The sequence below is a fragment of the Lynx rufus genome, unplaced genomic scaffold (assembly GCF_022079265.1).
Source record: "Lynx rufus isolate CCGP_SWC_20201006 ecotype Redwood Valley unplaced genomic scaffold, mLynRuf1.p SCAF_5, whole genome shotgun sequence".
Lineage (NCBI taxonomy): Eukaryota > Metazoa > Chordata > Mammalia > Carnivora > Felidae > Lynx > Lynx rufus.
Window position 1 is genome coordinate 79,424,794 of NW_025814867.1, and position 22,991 is coordinate 79,447,784.

At 42.5% G+C, this 22,991-nt stretch overlaps 1 protein-coding gene across 1 annotated transcript in view; it reads left to right on the forward strand.

The window, feature by feature from the left end:
• The window catches only part of LPP (LIM domain containing preferred translocation partner in lipoma), a 677,526-nt gene that overhangs the window by 214,448 nt on the left and 440,087 nt on the right, over positions 1-22,991 (forward strand). The window contains exon 6 of the mRNA XM_047099816.1: positions 15,784-15,988. Coding sequence (XP_046955772.1) covers positions 15,799-15,988 — 190 coding nt within the window. The 5' untranslated portion in view covers positions 15,784-15,798. The remainder of the gene's footprint in view (positions 1-15,783; positions 15,989-22,991) is intronic.

Here is a 22,991-nt window from a genome sequence, read left to right on the forward strand (position 1 = left end):
TCTTTTATGAGCTGCAGAGATTTTCTTGTCCAGGACATGAAGAAACTAATGACTTTCCTTGAGAGAGCTAAGCATTAGTGCATTTGCCTATTATTTCTTTCACTCTGTGACTGAGTGGCCTGAGTACTTTGAGCAAAGAGAGTGCATGTAAATATTCCCCTTTCCTTCAGACAGTGAGGCAGACATTTGCAAAGAAGATGGAGTCCCTGAAGAAACTGTGCCTGTTCTCTAGTATTCTTAACAACCACTGTAACCACGAGTTAGATTTTTTTTTTTCTCCCTGCGGCTTTCCAGCTGGAGGCTGCCATCGTACATAGCGTTTGGGGGTCACTGATTCCTGTTCCTATTTTAACTATGAGTTCTGTGTATTATGTGACCTTTGTGTTCTGACCTTCAGATTTAGGGAACTGGAAATTTAGGAAGTTTTGTTAGGACTTAAATCCAAGTAAATTCCCTCGTGAGTACAAAGACTCATAGAGATGTGGAATGTTACAGTTTAAGGGGACTTTCGTCCATGTGGCCCCTTAATTAGAAAACGTGGCCATTTAGGGACAGAGCTGAGGCTAGATCGCTGAGATTAGATGATCCTTCTACGGCTTTGCTCTGCATCACCGAGTGTTGCCTCTTCCCATCAGAAGCGGGGCTCTGAAGGCTGGTGCTGTGTGGGCTCTGTGCGTGGCTCAGGTCCCTAGCGAAGATCTGAGCTCTTCCATCAGCACTCAGGATTTGTTTGCACAATGAATGATTTGAACCTGTCTTTTTTGTTGCTATTATGTCATTATTGTTATTGGCAAACAATTGTAAGGATAACGTGGGGGATTTAGTTGCTGTTTACCATGGGAAACAAACCCCTCTAGGTATTTTAGGCGGGAAGGATTGAATACATGATATTAGGTGCTTCTAAATAATTAGAAGGATCATATCCAGCGGGCTCAAGCCTGAGCTTCCAGTAAGAAAACCCAGAACCACACAAGATTGTTACATTTTCCACAGTCAGGACTGCAGAGAATCATGAGGCTACCACAGAACTGTTGGCTTGAAGAATGCAGTGCCGTACTTGTGATTAAGAAGCCACGGTCAGTTTCTCAAATTCCACATATGAGTGAGATCATATGATATCTGGATTTCTCTGACTGCTTATTTCACTTAGCATACCTTCCAGTTCCATCCATGTTGTTGCAAATGGCAAGATTTCATTATTTTTCATCACTGAGTAGTATTCCATTGTGTGTGTGTGTGTGTGTGTGTTTGTGTGTGTGTGTGTGTGTGTGTGTGTACACGTCTTCTTAATCATTCATCAGTAGATGGACATTTAGGCCCTTTCCATACTTTGGCTATTGTTGATAGTGCTGCTATAAACATTGGAGTGCATACGCCCCTTCACATCAGCATTTTTGTATCCTTTGGATAAATAACCTAGTAGTGCAATTGCTGGGTCATAGGGTAGTTCTATTTTTAACTTTTTGAGGAACCTCCATACTGTTTTCCAGAGTGGCTGCACCAGTTTGCATTCCCACTTACAGTGAAAAAGGGTTCCCCTTTCTCCGCATCCTCGCTAACATCTGTTGTTTCCTGAGTTGTTAATTTTAGCCATTCTGAACGGTGTGAGGTGGTACCTCATTGTGGTTTTGATGATTATACACAGTTTAATGACGTTCTTCCACTAAATTGTGACTTTTGGCTGTTTGGGTAACTTGCAGTGGTAAACTTGACAAGATGAAATCGGTACTAGTTAACGAAGAATAACTAATAAGTCAATGTTTTGTTCATAATGTTAAAAAAAAAAAGAAACCAGGGTCAGGAAAGTAGCCACTGGACCCTGAGACATGGAGTCCAGCCACTCCTCCACCATAGCTGCTTCCTGAAAACCCCAAGGCTACAGGTGAGATGTGGGAATGTGGATGCAGAAAAATCCCATCTCCGCGGCCATGCTTCCAGCAGAAAACAAGCCGGAGCTACAGGAACATGGCCTTTGTCTTATTTTCATCTTCCAAATCTCAAGCCAGTACAGATAACTTCGCAGAATCTCTTTTGTGATGAAGCCCTTCTTGCAAGCCCACCTTTGCAATATTGCAGGTTTGCGTGCTTATCCACTGTATTCAACACAGTAAGGGTTATAGTTTTTACATTTGGGGCATGTCTTCCATGAGCCTTTGTGTCCAGTGGATACCACACTGAGGATGGATTAATAATTCTGTTCTAGAAGACCTCTGTTTGTCAGTGCAATTAATTATATAGCAGAAGGTAATGCAACCACTTTACTTTAGGGAATCCCTAAGGGAAATTCCTATTTATCAGAGAAAATGCCATAAGGAGGGAAGATCCTGAGCTGGGAGAGTATTCTAAACTGTTTTGGTTTGAAACATCTTGGAAAGTACTACGAGAAGATATGCGATATGATGATATAACAGTGCTTACCATGTCTGGGGGGGAGGGTTCCGTCTTTGGCAAAGGGTTGTCGACTTTCCATCTTGTACGCTTCCCCCCTTCCCCCACCCCTGCAGAATATACATTTAGAATTTGCAATGGAAATCAATATAAAATAATTTAAAATAAATACGATAGACTTATAGCCTGTGGGCCTGCATTGAATTCTTTCAACTTCGTCTCCCTTAACTCGTGTAACCCCTATTTAGAAATGTAAAACAATTATAAGTGATCTCTATCACCTTTACTCTTGTACCCTAGTGAATACATTTGGACACATTTCAATTTCTTGTCTGCTCCCTTATTTTTCCTGTTCCAAATTATGAATCAGGCCAACCTATTGTCCTTCTACTTGAAATCTTTGGTAACATTGGTGAAGGTAGGAGACAGGAGTGAGCAGGTGGTAAAGATGTAATGGAAGTAAATAGTGTCATTTCCTAGGGCAATATTCTTTGCTTCAGAAGAAAGGCTGAGTGCGTAAGGTAGTTGGTACTAACTTCTGCTAGATTTCTGCTGTATCTTGCATTCTCCTACTCCTGTAGAATCTTTTTAGTACATTCTTTCCTTCTTTTTGGGAAGCACATGCTTCTGGAGCAGGGAAGCCCCAAAGCCTCCTCTACTTAACACTGCTTACTGCTTGGCCCTCTTAGCAATGGCAGTAATAAAGTCAAAGTATGGGAAGTCTTTGACCTTTGGGAGAAGACACTACCATATTCAGAATTTTCTTGAATGCAGCGACCGAAACCACGTTATCACAGGATTATAAGTAAATGACTATATATAGTCATTTGGGGCTCCTGGGTGGCTTACTTGGTTACTTGGTTACTGGGTTAACCTCTGACTTCGGCTCAGGTCGTGATCTCGTGGTTCGTGAGTTTGAGCCCCGCGTCGGGCTCTGTGCTGACAGCTCAGAGCCTGGAGCCTGCTTCAGATTCTGCTCTCCCTCTCTCTCTGACCCTCCCCCATATCACCCTCTGTCTCTGTCTCTCTCAAAAGTAAATAAAAACTTCAAAATATAATAAAGTGGGACACCTTTGAGAGTGAAAAGGGACACTGTTAATAATTAGATCAAAACAACAAGCATACATTGGATATCTGGTCACCCTAATTATAATGAACTGTGGAGATTGATGTTTGAGATGTGAACTGACATGAAAACAGATCTTAATTCTTTATATTCACCACACTTTAAGCTTACCTTCTTTTTATGTAGTACTCAATTGCTGAGCACTGATAATGGAATAGATTCTGTATTAAGGAATAGGAAAATAAAAGAAGATGCCATCTTTGTTCTTTATTTACTTGCAGTGGCTGTTATAATATTAGAGCAGCAGGTTTTCAACCTGGCTCATAGCATGGCCCACATAGGAAGTCTAGGAAAGTAATGCATTTTGGACTCCCCCTCCCCACCCCCATCACATTGAAATGTATTCTGCCAAAAATTTAAATAAGGCTCAAGGAACTGTTCTATCAATTTGTTTATTTTATTCTTGGGATTTTCTTTTTTTAAAGTATTTGTTTATTTTTAATAAATACGGACAGAGAGACAGAGTGTGAGTGGGGGGAGGGGCAGAGAGAGAGGGAGACACGGAATCCGAAGCAGGCTCTGGGCTCTGAGCTGTCAGCAGAGAGCCCAACGTGGGGCTCGACTCGTGAACCATGAGATCATGACCTGAGGGGAAGTCAGAGGCTTAACCCACCGAGCCACCCAGGTGCCCCATCAAATTATTTTAAATATCTGGAGGGCTGCCATGTATCCGAGGGCTTGTGGTTCCAGAGGGCAGGGGTAGGACTGACAGATGTTTTTTAAGAGAGCAAGGGCTTCAGCTCCACATAACTTTTTATGTGTAGTTACAACTTTTCTGCCATGGAAGGGACTGTCTTGTGAGGTAATGAATTCCTGGTCATTAGATACGTATAAGCAAACTCACAGATGGTGATTACATTTCAACTTTAGCTCATCTTAGAAGAAATATCTTCATTAACAGTTTCATGCTTCTGGGATATTAAAATTCTGTGTTGGTGAATGTTGTTGCCTACTACCTTACAAATCTAAAGTGTGCTGTGTGCGTGCATGCATGCGTGTGTGCGTGCGTGCGTGTGTGTGTATGTGAGTGATTTCCCCAGAATAATAGCCAACCTAGTGCCTTCTTCACACGTTGCCTTGTCTTTTATGCACAGTGGCCTGTAATTGATAAAAATGCAGGAGGCACAGCATCAGTACTCTCATGGAGGGAGATTTAAAAGGGAATAACATTCACCTATGTCATTCTGAAACTGATCCAAAACAGCCTGGCTCGTTTTTACTCAGCTGCCATTGGTCAATGCCTCCACAGATTTTGTCTCTGTTTCAAAATCTTGAAATAAAAGTGGAACAACTTCCAACGTGACTTAAGAAAAAGGTCACCAGTTGAAAATGGTTTCAATTGTTTTGCTATTAAATGTGAAATTGCAAAACTAGCCTCTCTTACTTAATTTGAATTTATAACACATTCTAATGAAAAGCCGGTTTGTTTTTCATACCATTTTAAGTACTGAGAAATTTCTCCGGGCTCTTGGACTGGTGTTAAAGAAAATTTATTATTTCAGAGCATATGATGATGCATGAAGTTGAAGTTGAATCTCTTTGTTTCCTAAAACTGTATGTCATGGTGCTTGGAGGTTGAAAATCTGTGTCTCTTCTCTAGCCCCCTTTATTTATCCGATGTCCAGGCGTTTTTATTTAATTTTGCAATATCCTTATATTTTAACCCTGGAGTAAAGCAGATTTGGGGTTTGACAAATTTACGATGAAAATTAAGTAATAGGGAAACAAAGATTGCATCGGAAACTTTATAACACTATTGCCCAAACTCAATAACAGTCATTCAAATGACAGTGTCTAAACTCTGAGCAAAGGCTGTAAGCTAGTTTATAATCAGTAGTTGTGACATTAGGGTACAAAGAGTATAGTTGACAGGTGACAGGTTTTTGAGCAATTTAATGTTTGGAAGTCTCAAGTATAACGGTTAACACTGTGTCTTGTTGCTGTGATCACTCTTAATGGGTTTATGGCCTGAATAAACATGGCCTCATAGAGTCACATGCAGTATTGTCCCATGAAAATATGGCCTGAGATTTGTCAATGGTGGCTTCCTGTTCAGTGAAGACAAAATTAAATATTTCAACTTCGCCAACTTATAGCTAAAGCAGAATTTTTTTCTGTTGCTCTATTTGTTTTTATTGGGACATCAAAGTGATTTTTTTAAGTGTATTTATTTATTTATTTATTTAGAGAGAAAGCGAGTGGGGGAGGGGCGGAGAGAGAGGGAGAGAGAGAGAGAATCCCATGCAGGCCCTGGGTTCTCAGTGCAGAGCCTAATACAGGGCTGGATCTTAGGAACTATGAGATCATGACCTGACCTGAAATCAAGAGTTGGAAGCTTAACCGACTGAGCCACCCAGACGCCCCTAAGAGTGAATTAAAACTATTTTTTTAATGTATTCATTTATTTTTGAGGCAGAGAGAGAGCCTGAGCAGGGGTGGGGCAGAGAGGGAGGGAGACACAGAATCCAAAGCAGGCTCCAGGCTGTGAGCTGTCAGCACAGAGCCTGACATGGGGCTCAAACTCATGGAGTGTGAGATCATGACCTGAGCTGAAGTCGGAAGCTTAACCGACTGAGGCACCCAGGTGCCCCGAGAGTGAATTTTTAATAAAGGAAAGTCCAAACAAAATATTAAAAAATCGAAATCAGTTAAAACATCCCTCAAACTACTAATAAAATTCTATGACCTGTCTAATGGGCATGACAGACTGGTAAACACTAAAACGTAGTGTTTACAGGTTTTTTTTTTTTTTTTAATTTTTTTTTTCAACGTTTATTTATTTTTGGGACAGAGAGAGAGACAGAGCATGAACGGGGGAGGGCCAGAGAGAGAGGGAGACACAGAATGGGAAACAGGGTCCAGGCTCTGAGCCATCAGCCCAGAGCCTGACGCAGGGCTCGAACTCACGCACCGCGAGATCGTGACCTGGCTGAAGTCGGACGCTTAACCGACTGCGCCACCCAGGCGCCCCTACAGGTTTTCAAACAAGTTGGAGCAGGCTGTCGGGAACACAGACAAGTGAACAGCAATTAACTTGAGTACCTACTCCTGTCGTGGTGGGTTTGGAATGAGAAGGTTTCAGGTGCTACCAGAGAGATCTCTAGGCCTCATTAGTGATTGTATTGGTGGCTTTTCCACACTCTTGTGTTTCATCCTCGTGGTGGGGCGAGATGTAAAGTAGGATTTTAAAACCTGTATGAACCAGGCACTCAGAATCTCATCCTTGTAAATTCAGATTTCCACATTTAGTAGATTTTCTGAGTGCAGAGGCTATAGGTATTTTTTGCCCCTTTCTCTTAGCCTTGGACAGAAAACTACCTGTTGTTAGAATCAGAGTCTTAGAACAAACCTTCTCCGTTGGGGCGCCTGGGTGGCTCAGTCACTTAAGTGTCCGACTTCGGCTCAGGTCATGATCTCGTGGTTTGTGAGTTCGGGCCCGCTCGGGCCCGCATCAGGCTCTGTGCTGACAGCTCACAGCCTGGAGCCTGCTTTAGATCCTGTGTCTCTCCCTCTCTCCACCCCTCCTATGCTCCTGCTCTGTTTCTCTGTCTCTCAATAATAAATAAACGTTAAAAAAATAAAAAATAAAAAAAAAAGAAGAAACCTCCTTAGGAACATAAAATGTTGTCATGAGAGGGGATTTTGGAGATCATCTTCTTAATGCTAACTATTGTAGAGCTGGAGAACTCATGGTCCAGGGAGGGTAAAAATTTTCTTGGTCACTTAGCCCAGCGGAACCGTTGCTATGGAATGTGACCTAGAGCACAAGGTTGGGGGTCACATGACCTCTGTGCTGATGTTCCACAGCATGGATACTGACTCTTGGAGGAGAGATTCTTTACTCTTGTGTCCATTTCTGTACCTTTGCCCCCTTTTTCAGTTCTCATCCAATAATCAATAGACTTACAGGCTTGCTTATTGAAACTTTGCTACTGCAAACGCTTTTGGGGAGCAAAACACCTGGGTTTGAATCCATCCCTGATGGTGATTACCTGCTGTGTTACCTTGGAAGAATTACTTCAGCTTCTCTAAATCTTGGGCTTTGGATTTTCAAATTAGAAGAACAAATGAGTCCCTACAGTTTGTCACAGTGGGACTCTATGACTTCTTGGCCAGTGTCCTGGCTGTTGCCACCCAAGTCTGTTTTCGACTGATGAGAGTTAGTAATTGCTTTGGTCCCATTCTGCTTTTTACTTTCTCCTGAGTGTCCTGCTCTTCAAGTACTATTGTTTCCCTGTCAGAGTTGATGGTTCCCTTTTCGTGCGACATTCTGAATCTGAAATGAGAGCTCAGTGTGGACATTGATCTCTGTTCTACTTCGCTTCTTTATCAGAAACCAGTGCTTACTTGTCTGGACTGATGCTTCTCCCCCTGCTGCTTCTCCATTTGCCTGGGATCTGCAATGCAGTGGGACGTTTCCCGTCACCAGTGGTGTTGCCACTAATGAGGATTGTGCCTTTAGCATTAATTTGTATTCATACTAACCCTGTGCAAGGCAGGTTGGTATTTTCTGTGTGGATTCCTATCCTGTCTTCTTTCACTTTATACTCCCTGGTCAGTGGGACTCAGGAGTTAAGACAGGGGTGTAAGAAACCTGAGTTCACTCAATTTGCAGACTTGTAGGAGGACATGAGCAGTGGAAGCAATGGCAGCAGGCATCTTTTGTTTAATAGATAGGGAGAGACAACTGCGGTTCAAGGAGGCCAAGGGACTAAAGTCACCATCGAGTTGATTAGTGGCTGAGCTAGAAATTACATCCGAGTCCTCTGTATTTAAGTCCAGAGCTTTTTCCAGTATTTCCAATTGTGTCTCCGATAGCCTATATAAAGGTTTGGCATTTCTGCAGAGTTATTCTGTAGTCACCCCTTCCAAGTAATGCCAGCTGTCCATGCAGAGAATGGGGAGCTTAGCCAGTGCTGGGCCAGAGTTGCCTGTAGAGAGAAGTTGAGTGAATACATTGACATTTTCAGCCCATGGCAGATCCCGCTTTGCCCTTCCGGCTCTCCTCTGACCTGACGCTTCAGAGGAAGAGTGATCACATTTGCTGTTTAGCTAACAATTTGTGTAATTTTCAGCCTGCCGTATTCTTTAGCGTTGTCTTCCCACGCTTCCGTCACATGCCACGGTAGATCTGCTTCGTAATTACACTGGTAGGGACTTACCTACACAACTTGGGAAAGGTTTGCCTAAAGTACTTATTTACTTGTGCATAATAAATCTTGATTGATACCTCGGTAGTCTCTGAGATCAATCTAAGATTCCCTCCCGCCATGGGGAGGATTGAAGAGTCAGGGAAACGGGTGACCAAAAAAGAAGAAGGGGGAGGATTGAAGAGTCAGGGAAACGGGTGACCAAAAAGAGAAGAAGGAGAAGAAGGAGGAGGAGGAGGAGGAGGAGGAGGAGGAGGAGGAGGAGGAGAAGGAAGGAGAAGGAAAATAGAGGGCTGTGTTTTCTTACTGATGAGCTCAGAGGAGAATTGCAGATGATCTGGAATTTCCATGATTTTGCTTGTTGGGGGCCTGTTCTACAGTCAGGATCTCCTACAGTGAGGATCTTCCATGGAATCAGAAGAGTCTGTGAATAGGGTTGTTGTTAGTCTTCATCTAATCCAGTCACCTCGTTTTCAGAGGCGGACACTGCCATCTCACAGAGGGAAGACTGCTGTGTGAGTTCATGGCAGAGCTCAGCCTGAAAACTGGGTCTAATTCAGAGGATCAGGTATCCTCCAGCTGAACACCGAGATGGAGACAGGATGATTAGCTGTAGACCAGAGAGAGAAGCACAGTGTATCATTTTAGTAGATTGTTAAGAAAGCAGTTTGAAATTGTAGGAAAGTATTGACCTTTAGATAAAGGGGAAAGATGGCCAAACCCCTCCAAAGTTAAAGGCAAGGTATTATTTAAATCTCTAATGCTCGTTTAAATAAAGAAAATGTGAAGGGACATGAATCCTGAACTTAGGCTGCCATCAGCTACTTCTGATATTTCAGTCACTTAGCATCCCAGTCTCTCAAGTTTTCTACCACTAACATAGTGTGTTAGTACTTGTCTCTTCCCTCAGTATCATTCGTTTATTAGCAAACACTGACCACGAGCCAGGCTTTGGGTTAATTGCCAAAGGAGATTTAGGGACTAATGCAACATGATTTAAAGATTAATACAAATGCTCTAAGTCAATTATTTTCGGCCCTTCAATCAGAATATATATGTAAAGATCCCCAGATGAGTCTAGTGTATAGACAGTTTTGAAAACTATTACATTAAGCTTCTAGAGCTTAGTGTTAGATGGTACTCTGCAATGATTCGTTGGTTGTTTTTAAATTTTGGTGACCCATGTAAATGTTCATAGAACTGTACAGTATTGATTTCAGGAAAGAGGAAAACTTGAGCAAACACTAGTTAGTTCTATTTTGGTGGCTGACGATGACATGTCGTTCACATGGTGTCTTTAGAGAGGCTCAGTAGCTCTTTTTTTTCTTTCTAAGTATTAAATCTCACTTTACCTATAGTCCTAAGTTTTCTCATGTGCAGAGGAAGGATTTTAGGCATCATATGGTCTTTTGTGGCTGTTTGTGTTCTGTGGTGCTTTGAGTAGTTTGGTCAGACTACTGGCTTCATCAGTGTGTGATCCTGTGCCTCATGATGGTTATTGTTTGATGGTTATTGAGAAGACATTATGGCAAGTAGTGTCCAGGAGCTAGGAATGGAGATAAGAGCACAATTGACTGTTTCTAAGTGTAACTTCCTCTGGTTTGTGGGTTTTTTTTTTCTTTCCTTCAAAGAAGAAGGTGATATCATGATGAAGACCATGGATTTGGGGTTGAAGACCTAGGTCCAAGCTTCAGCTTTGCTGTTGGTTAGCGAATGTATCTTTGAGCACGTTTTCTAACTCTTACAGTCTTTCTTGTTCTGCTGAATATGGAGAATGATAACCTTACGTCATATGATAGTCAAGAGAATTATGTGATTGTTAGAAAATTGCTTAGCATATAGTAATTCTGCAATAAACACTGGCTGTTTATTGTCAGTCCATGGCTTTTTTGTACCCAATGAACAGCTAGGAGGACCAAGGGCAATGGAGAGAGTAATTAAGTGAAACTTCTTAGGTTCTTCTTAATTGCTTTGCATGTGACGCTAGTTCCAGAAAGACCAGGGAGCCCAGCTCTCTGCCTCCCTGCAGCGGTAGGCATTTTGCTTAGATGAGGGCCATTTCTCTTGTTTGCCTCTCCTGTGATGGTGTTTGTGTATTTTCACAGCCTCTCTGGAGATCTTCCCTTTCACTTCTTGCTTTCGCAATGATTGTAAGCTTACAGTGAAACTGACCTAGAACCAGAGGAAGTAAGAGCAGAGTGAGTTTTGGTCCAGCAAAACCAGCTCTCACCACTGCTTATCTTTGTGTTTATGTTGGTCTTTCTTGGAGAAGCTGAGAAACCCCAACTGACACGTTCTAGTTCATCTGTTCACTAAAGTTGTGAGATTTCCTCAAACCTGTTTATCAAAATACAGGGCTGTAATTCAGGTTTCGGAGAAGGAAAGCCCTATAGAATATTAGAGCTGACTGGGACTTTACAGACATTCGTTTTGCAAATGAGTATCCTCTCTTGTTAAAGGTCACACTGGCGAAGCTGAGACTGGAACTGGGGACACGGGGACTCCATGTCTGTGTTGTTGTGTTTGTCACCTTCCATGGATCCATCTGGAACATAGAGCTTTACTCTTACTTAGAGTGGGTACTCTTGTTAGATTACTGTTCAAAGTAAAAGTTCTAGCTTCTCATTTCTCTGTATAAAACTTTTAAAAGGCAAGCTCAGTTTATATCTTCCAAACCTTTTCCCCAAATATTCTCCTTATGTCCCTCATTTTAGTACAACCCGCCTGTTTCTCTGTCCCATGGGAAGACCTTGCTTCTTCCTTGAGCTTACAGTATTTCCAGGCATTATCTTTGTTGGTCCATTTATCTTTCAGAGCCACCCAGCTTTCAAAGTCCCTGTCAAGGCCCACCCCTGCCTATGCTAGCTCTTGTCACACACCCCGGTTCTTTTTGTACACTGTGTTGCTGTCTCTTTTCACATATGTAAATGTCTCTTTTGCAGGTAGGCTTTATGCTTCTTGATTACAGGACGAGAATATGATTCATCTGGAGCTCAAGTGCCAGGCAAATACAGTTATTCATTCATTAAATTAACAGACGTTTTTACTGAGTGTCTATCATGCATTAGGTCCTGGGACTCAAGGAAGATAATTACTTCTGCTCTCAAGGATTCAAGAGTTGAGTGTGGGATACAGGCCGGCAGAGAGGCAGAGATGTGTGAAGAGCACAGTATTCTAAGTGCTGTGGAAGTTAACTTGAACCGGTTGAGAGAAAACGTGAATCATGTCCTTAAGGACTAGTAGGAAGTGATGCTTGGGATCTAAATGATGCATAATAGAGGAGACAGCATTTTTAATTGAGAGGTAGCTGCATCGAAAGGGAGGGAGATAAAACTAGCGGAAATGGATGATTTTCCAGCAGAACATGAAAATAACCTCCAAAGAAGCATAAAACTGCTGCAGCTATCATAGAAGTTACTGGAAATATGATTCAGATCTATTATTAAAGAATCACATCCAAATGACTTTACACTAAGTTCTGATAAACTTTTAAAGATCAGATAATTCTAATCTCCTCAGTAGGAAACAAATCCACACGGTAGAAAAGGATGTAGAACCTTCATGTTAAAACCGAATAACGAGAAGTAAAACAAGTAGAGAAAAAAATACTACAGGATAATCTTACTTACGATTATCAGTAAAAAAATTTCTATACAAAATAGTGTATTTAATTCATCAATATATCAAATAGTACAACTGTGAGTAGGCTTTTTTCCCTAGGAATGTAGACATGGTTCAATATCTGGAAATCTATCAAAATGATTAATTCCATTGCTAAATTAAGGAAAAGAGTTGACTCTATCACTGGAGGCTAAGAAGGAAGATACAGAGATTCTAAAGAGGGATGAGTAAACAAACAGATCAACATTCATTCATTCACACACTTATCTGTAACATGACTTGCTTAAAGACTTTCGAGCCAGCATTGCTGGCTCATATAGTGAGACTACTCAGAAGTCATATAGTGAGACTACTCAGAAGCTTCCCGCTCACTGGGTCAGTCCCTGTGGATTGTTGTAAGTACGATACAAGTACTAGAAGACCCCAAAATTAAGCTACTCTTTTGTTGGGAAGGTGGAGTTCGGGAAATGTTCACAGCATCAGACACATTTGTGTTGGGTCAAGATTAAAAAAAAAAAGAAAAGAAAAATAGGGCTTGGTAGAAAGTGAAGGTTGGTATAAAGTGACGGGAGGAAAATGGCAGTGTAGGTGGTGGGCACAGCATTTGAAATTCATTACAAATGCTCTGAATGGTGTCACTGGACCCCTGTTGACATGTGGAAGAATGGTATGAGGAGATGCCATAGAGGTCATCCGCGAACAGATAGATGGCCAGGCCCTGGCACTGTCAGGGGGTGGGGCTGGAGCTGTGTCTATGAGGAGGGCAATACCAGGGTACCGTGAGGTACTGGGGATGACTGTAAAATGGTGGAGTCAATTACTTGCATCTTGATGCTGAAGTTCACATTTCTTATACTTTCCCAGAAGTTGCCTGTTCTTTTATATCTATGGCATATCTGAAAAAGCCAGGATTCTACAGTCAATTGGCAATGTGGGATTGATCTGGAAATGTGCCTCTTTGCTTTAGAAATCACTGCATCCTATAGTAACCCATTTTTTAAAGTTCCTATTTTGGAATGACTTTAGGTTTAGAGAAAAGTTGCGAGGATAATGTTAACGTACAGCTAAAATGTATACTACAAATGTGCATAGGGCATGAGAGTTTTTAAAGCTTTATTTTATCCTACTTGGTCCTGACCTGTGCTCACTTTAGTCATGTTGAAAGCAGAACAGACACTTTCATCCCCTTTCAGTAGGAGACTGAGACTCAATTAAAAAAAGTACATACACAAAACCGAGATTAGTGTTCTTCAATCCTGAGAGAAATCTTCTCATATGATTGTTAATTTGCTGCCAGGCTTCAGAACAATGAGTAACCCAGACTCATGGTTTCCATATTGGTTTTGTGCTTGGCCTTAATGGTGGTTTTAGAAATGTGTAAAATATGGTCATTGCCCTTTCCTTTTTTAATATTTTATTTATTTTTATTTGAGAGAGAGAGAGGGAGAGAGAGCAAAGTGGGGATGCTGGGGTAGAGGGAGTGAGAGAGAGAATCTTAAGCAGATTCTCCATGCTCAGCGTGGAGTCAGATGCCAGGCTCGATCCCACGACCCTGGGATCATGACCTGAGCTGAAATCAAGAGTCTGATACTCAATCTACTGAGCCACCCAGGCATCCTGGTCGTTGCCCTTTCAAGGGACTCACAGTTTAATAAGTGTCTGTACATAGCCTGTGCACAAGGTACAAGGGAGGGAGAGGAAAAGAAGCTCCCTACAACCAGACTGAAAAGCCAGGGTCACCACTGGCTTCAGCAACAGAAGCCTCCTGATTCCTAGTTTAGAGGCTTCCTCAATGATTCCCGTTATCCCCTTCTAAAAACGGAGAAAACTATTGCAAGCATTTTCTTTCTCTCACTTTGCATAGCACTTTATAGTATATAAGACACTCTAATGTTGTTATCTCATTGGTTGTCCTAAAACTCTGCGAGTTAGTGGGGGCAGGGCTTGATTTTAACTCTGAGAGAGTTGAGGTACCTGCGGCCCTGATGCAGGGTCAGGGTTGGCGGGGCGGGGGGGGGGGGCGATGTTCAAGGTCATGCCATTCCTTCTGATACTACCTGGCCAACACTGCGCCCTTCCTATCACTGTCACCCCATCTCCGGTGCCATGCCATGGACGGAGGCCTTTATTTTTCTCTGTGTTTCCAGTGTTCTTTGTTTTTACAGACATCTGGAGGTAATCATGGAGCCCTCTCAATTAATTCAGTTCAATTAATAAATTACTGGGTGGATGTGGGGCTGCGAGTCGGCGCAGGGTGGCTTCCGGGCCTCCCTGTGCTGGAGAGCTGTTGCAATCAGGCTTGGAGAGCCCTCCTCTTCAGCAAGATGTCCGGGAAGCTCAGCCCCAGCCTGCAGGCTCCCTGGAGGGGTGACTGGCTTACCCTGACAGACAAGACATCCTTTTTCTTTCCTCACATAGTGTATTGTAATCCCATCAGAACAGTACATTGGCTGGGCTGTCCCTCCCCTCCCCCCCACCAGCTAAGTTGTTCATAAATCTTCCCTATGATACTGGCTCAGCACAGCTCCTGATGCTTGGTCACGTGGGGCTGACCTGTTCATTACAGGTGTTGAATATCCCTAGTGTCTTGCTACTAAGCGCCGGTACGGTCCCAGGCATTGTGGCCAACAAAGTCCCCCTCCCCCCGATTTGCAAGTGCCCCCTTGGTGGGGGCAGGACGGTTCCTCTAAGAGGGATCACTTGAAAGTATCCGGACATGCCCTGGTTATGCCCTTGTTTCAAGAATAAACTTTGGGTGCCTCCTTAATGCTGACCTAATACATTCAGGCTCCCCGGGCTAGGGTGCAAAGCTGTCTGGGCATTGGTTGCATCCCATGTTTTAGTTGTTTGCTCGCTGCTTTTCCTTATTCCCGCTCCGGTCACACCAAGCATAAGTGCTGTGTACTTTTCTGCCTGTGCCACTTTGCTGACACGGTTCGGACTGGCCTCTGCCAGTTCAGGGCCCAGTCTGAGGGGCACCTCATCAGTGAGGTCTTCATTTTGCTCCCAACAAGAATAATCTTACCTTTTTCTGCATCCCAGAAACACTTTTCTTTCTTTTTTATCTCACTTAGGTAATATCACTTCATTTAGGTAACTTATTACCATGTCATTGGTTGGTAATCATTTTCATAGGTTATTGATAAAGTTGGAGCCTTTTTGCAACCTTGTTTGGTATCAGATTCTCCTTTGGGTTAGGGAACATTTCTTATCATATCCATTTCCTGAAGAGTGTTAGTGCTAAAGAGGTAACTGTCAGAAGAAGTATTCAAGATTGGTGAGGGAGTTTCTATTTTCTCCTCCCATGGTCAGTTTTTCCTGTTCCTTCCCTTCCTCCTCTTCCCGGTCCCCCCGTCTACCTTTTCTCTTTCTTCCTTCTCAGAGAGCTTTGTCAAGATTTCAAGTATGGATTAAGATGAAATTATGATGAAGCGAGAGGTGGGTTGCTTCCATTTTTGTGCTTCTGGAAACCAACCAACTGTGTTTATTTCTTTTTAGTTTCAGATTCCGACAATGTCTCATCCGTCTTGGCTGCCACCCAAAAGTACTGGTGAGCCTCTTGGCCATGTGCCTGCACGGATGGAGACCACCCATTCCTTTGGGACTCCCAGCATTTCAGTGTCCACACAACAACCACCCAAGAAGTTTGCACCAGTAGTTGCTCCAAAGCCCAAGTACAACCCATACAAACCTGGAGGTGAAGGTAAGTGGGGGGGATTTTAGAGTTGGGTGCCCAAAGTGGGAGAGTTCAGTATAATAAGAGTGACTCATCTGTCCAGTGTTGTGTCGGAAAAAGGTTAGCTCAAGAATTCGCTGTGCTTATTGTAGTTAATAGACTGTCAAACGTTAAAAAGCATCTAGAAACTATCAAAGCGAACCTTTCTTTTAGGGACATAGAGAGTGAGACCTCCTAGGGGTTATCTGGCTGTGGGTATACAGTGAGTTTGGTCTAGAGCCAAAACTAGAACCTTGGTCTCTTCATTCGTAGCCCAGTGCCCTTCTACCGTGTTATCCTTTCACCTCATCTCATGTAGAGATGTGTCTGCTACCCAGCTGCCCCTCCCTCTTGACATGGGACAAGTGGCCCCATGTGGTGCCAGGCAGTGGTCTGATTGGAAACCCATATGAAGGTACCTCACTGGAATTGTTTAACCTTCGTTGGCTATCTTTCCTCCCCTAGACTACTTAGGATAAAGTTGTCCAGAGAGCTCTGTGAGATCTGCATTTGTAGAAGGTCATAGGCAAATGTGAATGAAACCTAGTTCTAGATGTTGTAATGGCAGTCCATTCAGTTTTGATCAGGTAGAGTTTGATGATCCACACGAGCTCAGCATCTCAGGTGCATAGGTCCATGCACATTCACACACTGAACCTCTCAGACAGTGCAGGGTGCTGTACTCTTTGCTGGAAGAGTTTCCATATTTTTACCAGTCAATGTCAGCAGCTCATCCAAACCCATGAAATAATGACTTATAACTGACAAGCAGAAGAACGTTCCATTTATGGGAGCTGAGAGAGAGGAGACCTGAAAGGAGATTCAGTACCCCTTTCTCTGTTTTCTCCCTCATCCCACCACCACTTAGAAAAATGACCTAACGTTACCCTCTCCATGATGTTTCTTACTGCTTCTTGGGTGACGGGCGTGTGTTTCTTTCAGCAAGTTTCCGTAAGACTGTGTCACGCCCTGTCGTATGGTGCAGTCTTTCTCTTTGCTTCCTAGTCCTCTACCTGTCCCCAGCAAACACTTCATTAGTCTGTTGGTATTGTAAATAGAGTTTAATGACTTCTGGAGTCAGAAGCCTAGTCCAGATATCCAGCTTGTGTGAGATGGCTGGACGCTCAGGCAGGTGGTAGGAAGGTCAGGCGTCAGCATGCACTCCTGGGCTGTGGCCATGGATTTTTTGTTCTGGGAGGAGCAACAATAAGACCATCAGAGTGCTACCCTGGAAAAACAGTATGTGACGCTCTTGGTGTTCTACTAATCTCTATGGCAGTGCCTGAGTTTTATAGGCTTCGAAGGAGGCTCCGTGTCTGCTCCCAGACTTAGTGGAACTGGTTGTCTTTGTTCTCTTTAGTGGTTGCAGGACTCAGGGCTGGAATTTGGAAGAGAATCCCTCCTCATCAGGACAGGAGGGGCCATATGTTGGCTTCCTTATTTGCTTTCTCTGCATTTCCCCTGTTTGCTTACTGGGGGACTATTGTTTTGTCCCCTCATTTTGGGGGAGAACTGAAATAGACTTCTCTCTCACATGAAAGGACTAAGATAGACTCCCTCTTGGAGTAGGAGGCAAACTTGTGAGGAAGCCTTGGTAAGTATGATAACTGACACACACCTGAGGGGCAGGGGAGGAGGGCAGGTCCCATATTAAGTAGGCGAATACATGGCATATGTGAGAGGGAGGAGGGAAGCAGGTAGTGGTCTCCCTTCAGATCCCTCCACGCCCAATGCTATGTGTGGCAGTGGGTTGGCCCCTTGGGTGACTCTGTGCACTTATGATGCCCCACTCCCTTTGCTGTGGTCTGCGAGGTTCGTTCTCTGTCTGTCTAGTGCTCTGGGGACACTGGCATCCTCTCCAGAACACGGCAGCTCAGGACCATGTGCTCTTTCTCAACATACCACCCCCACCTCTTTTGTCCCTGGTCAAAATCCTACTTGTATCACCTTCTCCAAAATGACCAGACATGGCCTAGATCAGAGGAAACCACTCCCATCCCTGGGAGTGGGATGTTTCCGTGTACCTCTGGTTCTGTGAGCCTCACCTTTCTGCTTTTTTTTTTTTTCCGTTATTCCTCCTGCTTTTGCTCTGCCCCTATTCAGCATGTAGGCTGTATGAGATGCTGCGCTTCTCCGTGATTGTTTTATGGCTTTCTCGTGTTACCCTGTGAGGAAAGAGTTTTTCTCACATGGAAAACCGGAAATGGGAATATGGAGAGGCGAGGTAGTTTTGTGGCTGTTCAGTGTCTGAAGCGCGGCCTTTGTCCTTCCCCAGGTGCTAAACTTGCTTTGCCCTTCTCTTCTTGGCATAGGTGGCTCTCGGGCCCCATGTGATGGTGATACTTCCTTGTAAGAATGTAAGCTTTGTTTCCCCATTTAAGCAACAAGACATGGTTTCTCCCTCGTCCTTATGTTCCTCTTGGCTCCTATTATGCTACTGTGTTTTTAGTAGGAATGATTGTGTATGGTCAAATGTATGTCTGTATGTTCTTATGTGTGTATATATTTGGATGGATGGCGGATGGCTGGATGGGTGAGTACTCGGCTCAGTAATTCTTTTCTTGCAGTAAACAGTTTGGAATATGGCATCCTCATTTCAAGCAACTCAGTCTCATTTAATTTCTGAAGTCTTGATTCTTTCTTGCACTGCTGCCAATCTCGCTCTCTCTCTCTCTCTCTCTCTTTTTTTTTAATATAACCTTTTTTGAATACGTGAAAGAAGAAATTTCCCTTGCATATATACATTTTAAAGATAAATATGGGAAAGGTTCATGGATATTCAGACTTTGTTTTTAAATGAAGCTGCATCTCGTCATCTGCTCTGTATTATGACATGATATTTGTTGGAAGTGTGAGATTTGCTTTACTTTCTATTTAATTGAAATGTTAGTGCATTCTCTGTGACTGTAAACATTTTTATAATTTATGTTATTTTTTTGTCTAAATTTTTATACATTTTTAAAGTTTATATCCATTTTCCTTTTTTTTTGTTTTTGTTTTTTGTTTTTGTTTTTGTTCATTTAGAATGCTCTGTAACATTAGTGAAACCCCCAGATAGTAGGTAAGACAGTTTTGTTTTGTTTTGTTTTTTAATTTTTTTTTAATGTTTATTTTTGAGACACAGAGAGACAAAGCATGAATGGGGGCAGGTCAGAGAGAGGGAGACGTAGAATTTGAAACAGGCTCCAGGCTCTGAGCTGTCAGCACAGAGCCCGACGTGGGGCTCCAACTCACGGACCGCGAGATCATGACCTGGGCCGATGTCGGCCGCTTAACCGACTGAGCCACCCAGGCGCCCCAAGACAGTTTTTACCTACAGGGTGAATTGAAGATGCCGGGGTCTTGTGCCTCAGCTCACCTATTTTCTCCCTTTGGTACATACTCTCCCTCAATTTGTAGCCCATAAAGGCTTTTCATTCATAGCTTAATTCAGAGCCTGACCTCTAAGAAGCTTAACTGCAAAGACAGAAAGTTAGAATTAATAGAAAGCATACAGTTGGCCCTTTACTGGTGTGAATGTGGGAAATGCAGGGCAGGGGGTATAAGTTGTTTGCTCAGAGGTGTGTGGCCTGCTCAGGGCTGAGCTCAGGTCCCCTCTGTCTGAGTCTAGACTTATCCAGGACCTCTTAACTATATTCTGGAGAGGGCTCTTTCTCACTCCACCATAACCTCTTTATCCATCTGGTAGAATTCTTATCACAATTCTTATCACAAGCCTTCCAACAGACTTACTTGTAAAGGAGCCTGTCTCCTTCAGTGTACTTGAAGCTTTTGGAGACAGGGACTGCGTGACTCATGCCTTTGCTCCCAATGGCACCAGCGGCACCCCTGCCACATAGTAGGTGCTCTGTAATGTTTGGGGTGGTTGTTAGGCCACAGCAATATAAACCTGCTTCTTCAGGCACAGATCCCAGCTTCATAGCTACCCATCAGGCATGCCAGTTCTAGAGCCCGACCCACCTGTTTGAATTACTTTTACCCTCCTATACCCATTCCTTGAGCCTTTTAGTCCAGGAGTTGTTGAGCCACTGCCACCTGGAAGTTTTCCGTTCCATTTCCCCACCTTAGTTTTATGTCTGCAATCTCTGGGGTTTGTTTTCTCATTTTTAAACTCGGGCTGAGAATGGCCAAGTACCCACATGTTTTCCACATCAGCTTATATTTATGTGATCCTGTATGTCATGATTTTATTAAAAAAAAATTATTTATTTAAGTCATCCGGCACCCGCTGTAGGGTTCAGGTCCATGACCCCAAGATCAAAAGTCGTGTGCTCCATCGACTGAGCCAGCCAGGTGCCCCAACTCTCATAATTCGTTTATAATGAATTCTGCTAATGACCTTTCTCTAAAGAGCTTTGGCACACTTAAAAGTGGGGTATTGTTTTTCCCAGTTAGTAGCTCTTTAGGCCTTCAGATCCTCATATTTTGCTCATTGTTCTCAAACTTTCCACTGATCTTTTTTTAACAACTTGTGTTCCTTCTGTCCTCTTTGAATGACCCTGCATTTCCAAATGCCTTTTCATGTTTAGTACAGTAGCCTTCATATTTTTTTTTTTTATTAAGTTTTGCCTTCTTACAAAGTTTATCCTGTTAAATGTCCACATCATTTTTTGTGGGATGTTGCTATGCATGTATGATTTTGTCTCATCATCTTCTATTTTAGACTGATGAGAACAAGATAATGCATTTTTTTTTTCTGGTCTTGAAAGTAGTAGCCAGTGATTATCTTTATACTGTAATCTGGATCTTCTGTCTGCTCCAAATTTGCAAAATAAATAAATAAATAAATAAACAAAACCAAGAACACAAAGCCTTAGACTATGATGGCAGAACAGGGTATTGATCTTTCTTTTTCTGTTTTTGGTAGATACCAAAGTAATTGAGCTTTCCCACTTTACTAATATGTTATTTTCTTGAGATGGTTCTGAAATTTTCCTGTAATTGCAACTCTGGGAATTGGAAAACAAACGCATGCACACACACACACACACACACAATCTCTTTTTCTCTTTTAATACTTTGGCTGAATGAAATGTGATAATTACAATAGCTTATCATAGAGAATAATTGGTAATGTTTCCAAGTTTGTAAATTTGGGGTTGTCTTGTGGTCTGAAATTTATGTTCTCCAATCTCTATAAAGTTCCTTTAAAGAGCATTTTTTATGTAAGAATTTTAAAAAATTAAATCCCTAGGGTGCAAATTCAAGGTAACACTTTCAGTAGAATCCCTTTGCGTTTGTACAGTCCACTTCCGTATTCTTTGTCATTTAATTCTTCAAAGGTGATTCTTGCTGTAGCTCTCTGAGTTAGGTAGAGCAGATGTTCCTGCCATTTTGCTGAGCGCTAAACTACCAGAAGTGAAATAACTTATTTAATAATCATGTAGCTAGTAAAATAATAGAGCTAACCTTTACTTTTCATATCTAGGGCTCTTTCTGATGTTAAGGGGTTCTATTTATTGGAGATTGGGTTAGGCAGCTTCATCCACTTTAACTCCATGATTTTTTTATTACATGATTCTTCTTGGAGTTGATTTCAAAGTGGTTGTTCTTTTCACAAACTATTTCCACCTGTATTACCTGATTTACTTCTATATAATATAGATAAGACCTCTGCTTTCAAGCTTTGCCTACCTTGTTTCACCTAGACTTGAAAGGTCTGATCAGAGTGGTTGAAATGAATTCTAGTCAATGAGGGTCCTAAACCTGAAAACTTGTTGCTAGATCTCTCCATGCTTTCTGCTCCTGTGAGGTTATTAATCCATTTCATGAAGGGGGAATAGTTTTTAGGTGATTTGCTAATCTGGAGTAGATGGGAGTAGCTGGAATAAATTGCCATCACAACTGAATTCCCCATGATGGAGATGGCAGCCAGTCTTCCTTCATTTCTGCTTTCTTGACAAAGCCATTCTTCATGCATTAATCACAACATCTTTGAGCAGCAGGAGTAGAAAAGAGTTTGAAGTTCTTGTAATCCAGTCCTTCCATTTGCCAGATGTGAAAACTCAGTCTAAGAGGGAAGGGAACTGGCTTCCCAAGGTTATCCAAGAGTTTTGTGCTGAACTGGAGCCAGAGCCCAGGTTTCCCAAATGTGCTCATTCCACTGTATCTCCATTGTCTCAGATTGGAAAAGGCAAGACAGGCTTGGTTCGTAGGGATCGGGAAGTCGTGGGTTATTGATACTTGGTAAAGAACTAGCCATTAGTGATGTGAAGTGATGTAAACTGGTTAGGCTGGACATATTTGTTTTCTCAACAGAAGTGAAAATGTGAGGGAATCAGATGGCCCCCGATGACAATATATTTAAAGAAATAATGTAGCATGGGTTTTCTCTACCATTTTTGTGTTTAACCTATAAGCCAATTTGGTGCTGCTTCTCTTCTTACGGTTAGTAAACTTTTTTTGTTTGTTTGTTTGTAAAAACTTAGAATAGTAGGTGGCAGAAAGTGTAGGGGAACTGACTGTGAATTCTGAACAGTCATATCTAAATATTTAGACTCACAGTGTGCCATCTTGTCTCTGGAGTCCTATAGTTTCTGTCGCCTGCCACCAGAGGTGAATCTGGCCTGTGACTTTGCAGGTACAAACGTGAAACATCTTATTTCTGTAGTCCTGACAGTCCTGTTAAGTTGCCAGCAATCATACAAGAGCGATTGCAGCTTCTTAGACGTTTGTTATAATTATGCATGGGCTGTCATGAGGACAGTCACAAAGTCACTGAAACATCAGGAACTCTAATGAGACTCGGGCTTGACTGGCATGCCCCGTTTCTGGTTCAAGGTAAGCGTGTTGAGCCTCGTCTATGACTGTGGAGTGCTGTACATGAGTTTTCATTTTCAGAGCCTCGGTGGGGTGTGTGGGGAGGAAAGGACAGGTGTTCATTCATTAAAGGGTCAGATAATAATTGTATTAATTTGATCTTCACATCACATCTTCCTGAAGAGAAAAGGATTTGTAATTTCTTTGGGTGACATTAGGTTTTACCAAATAT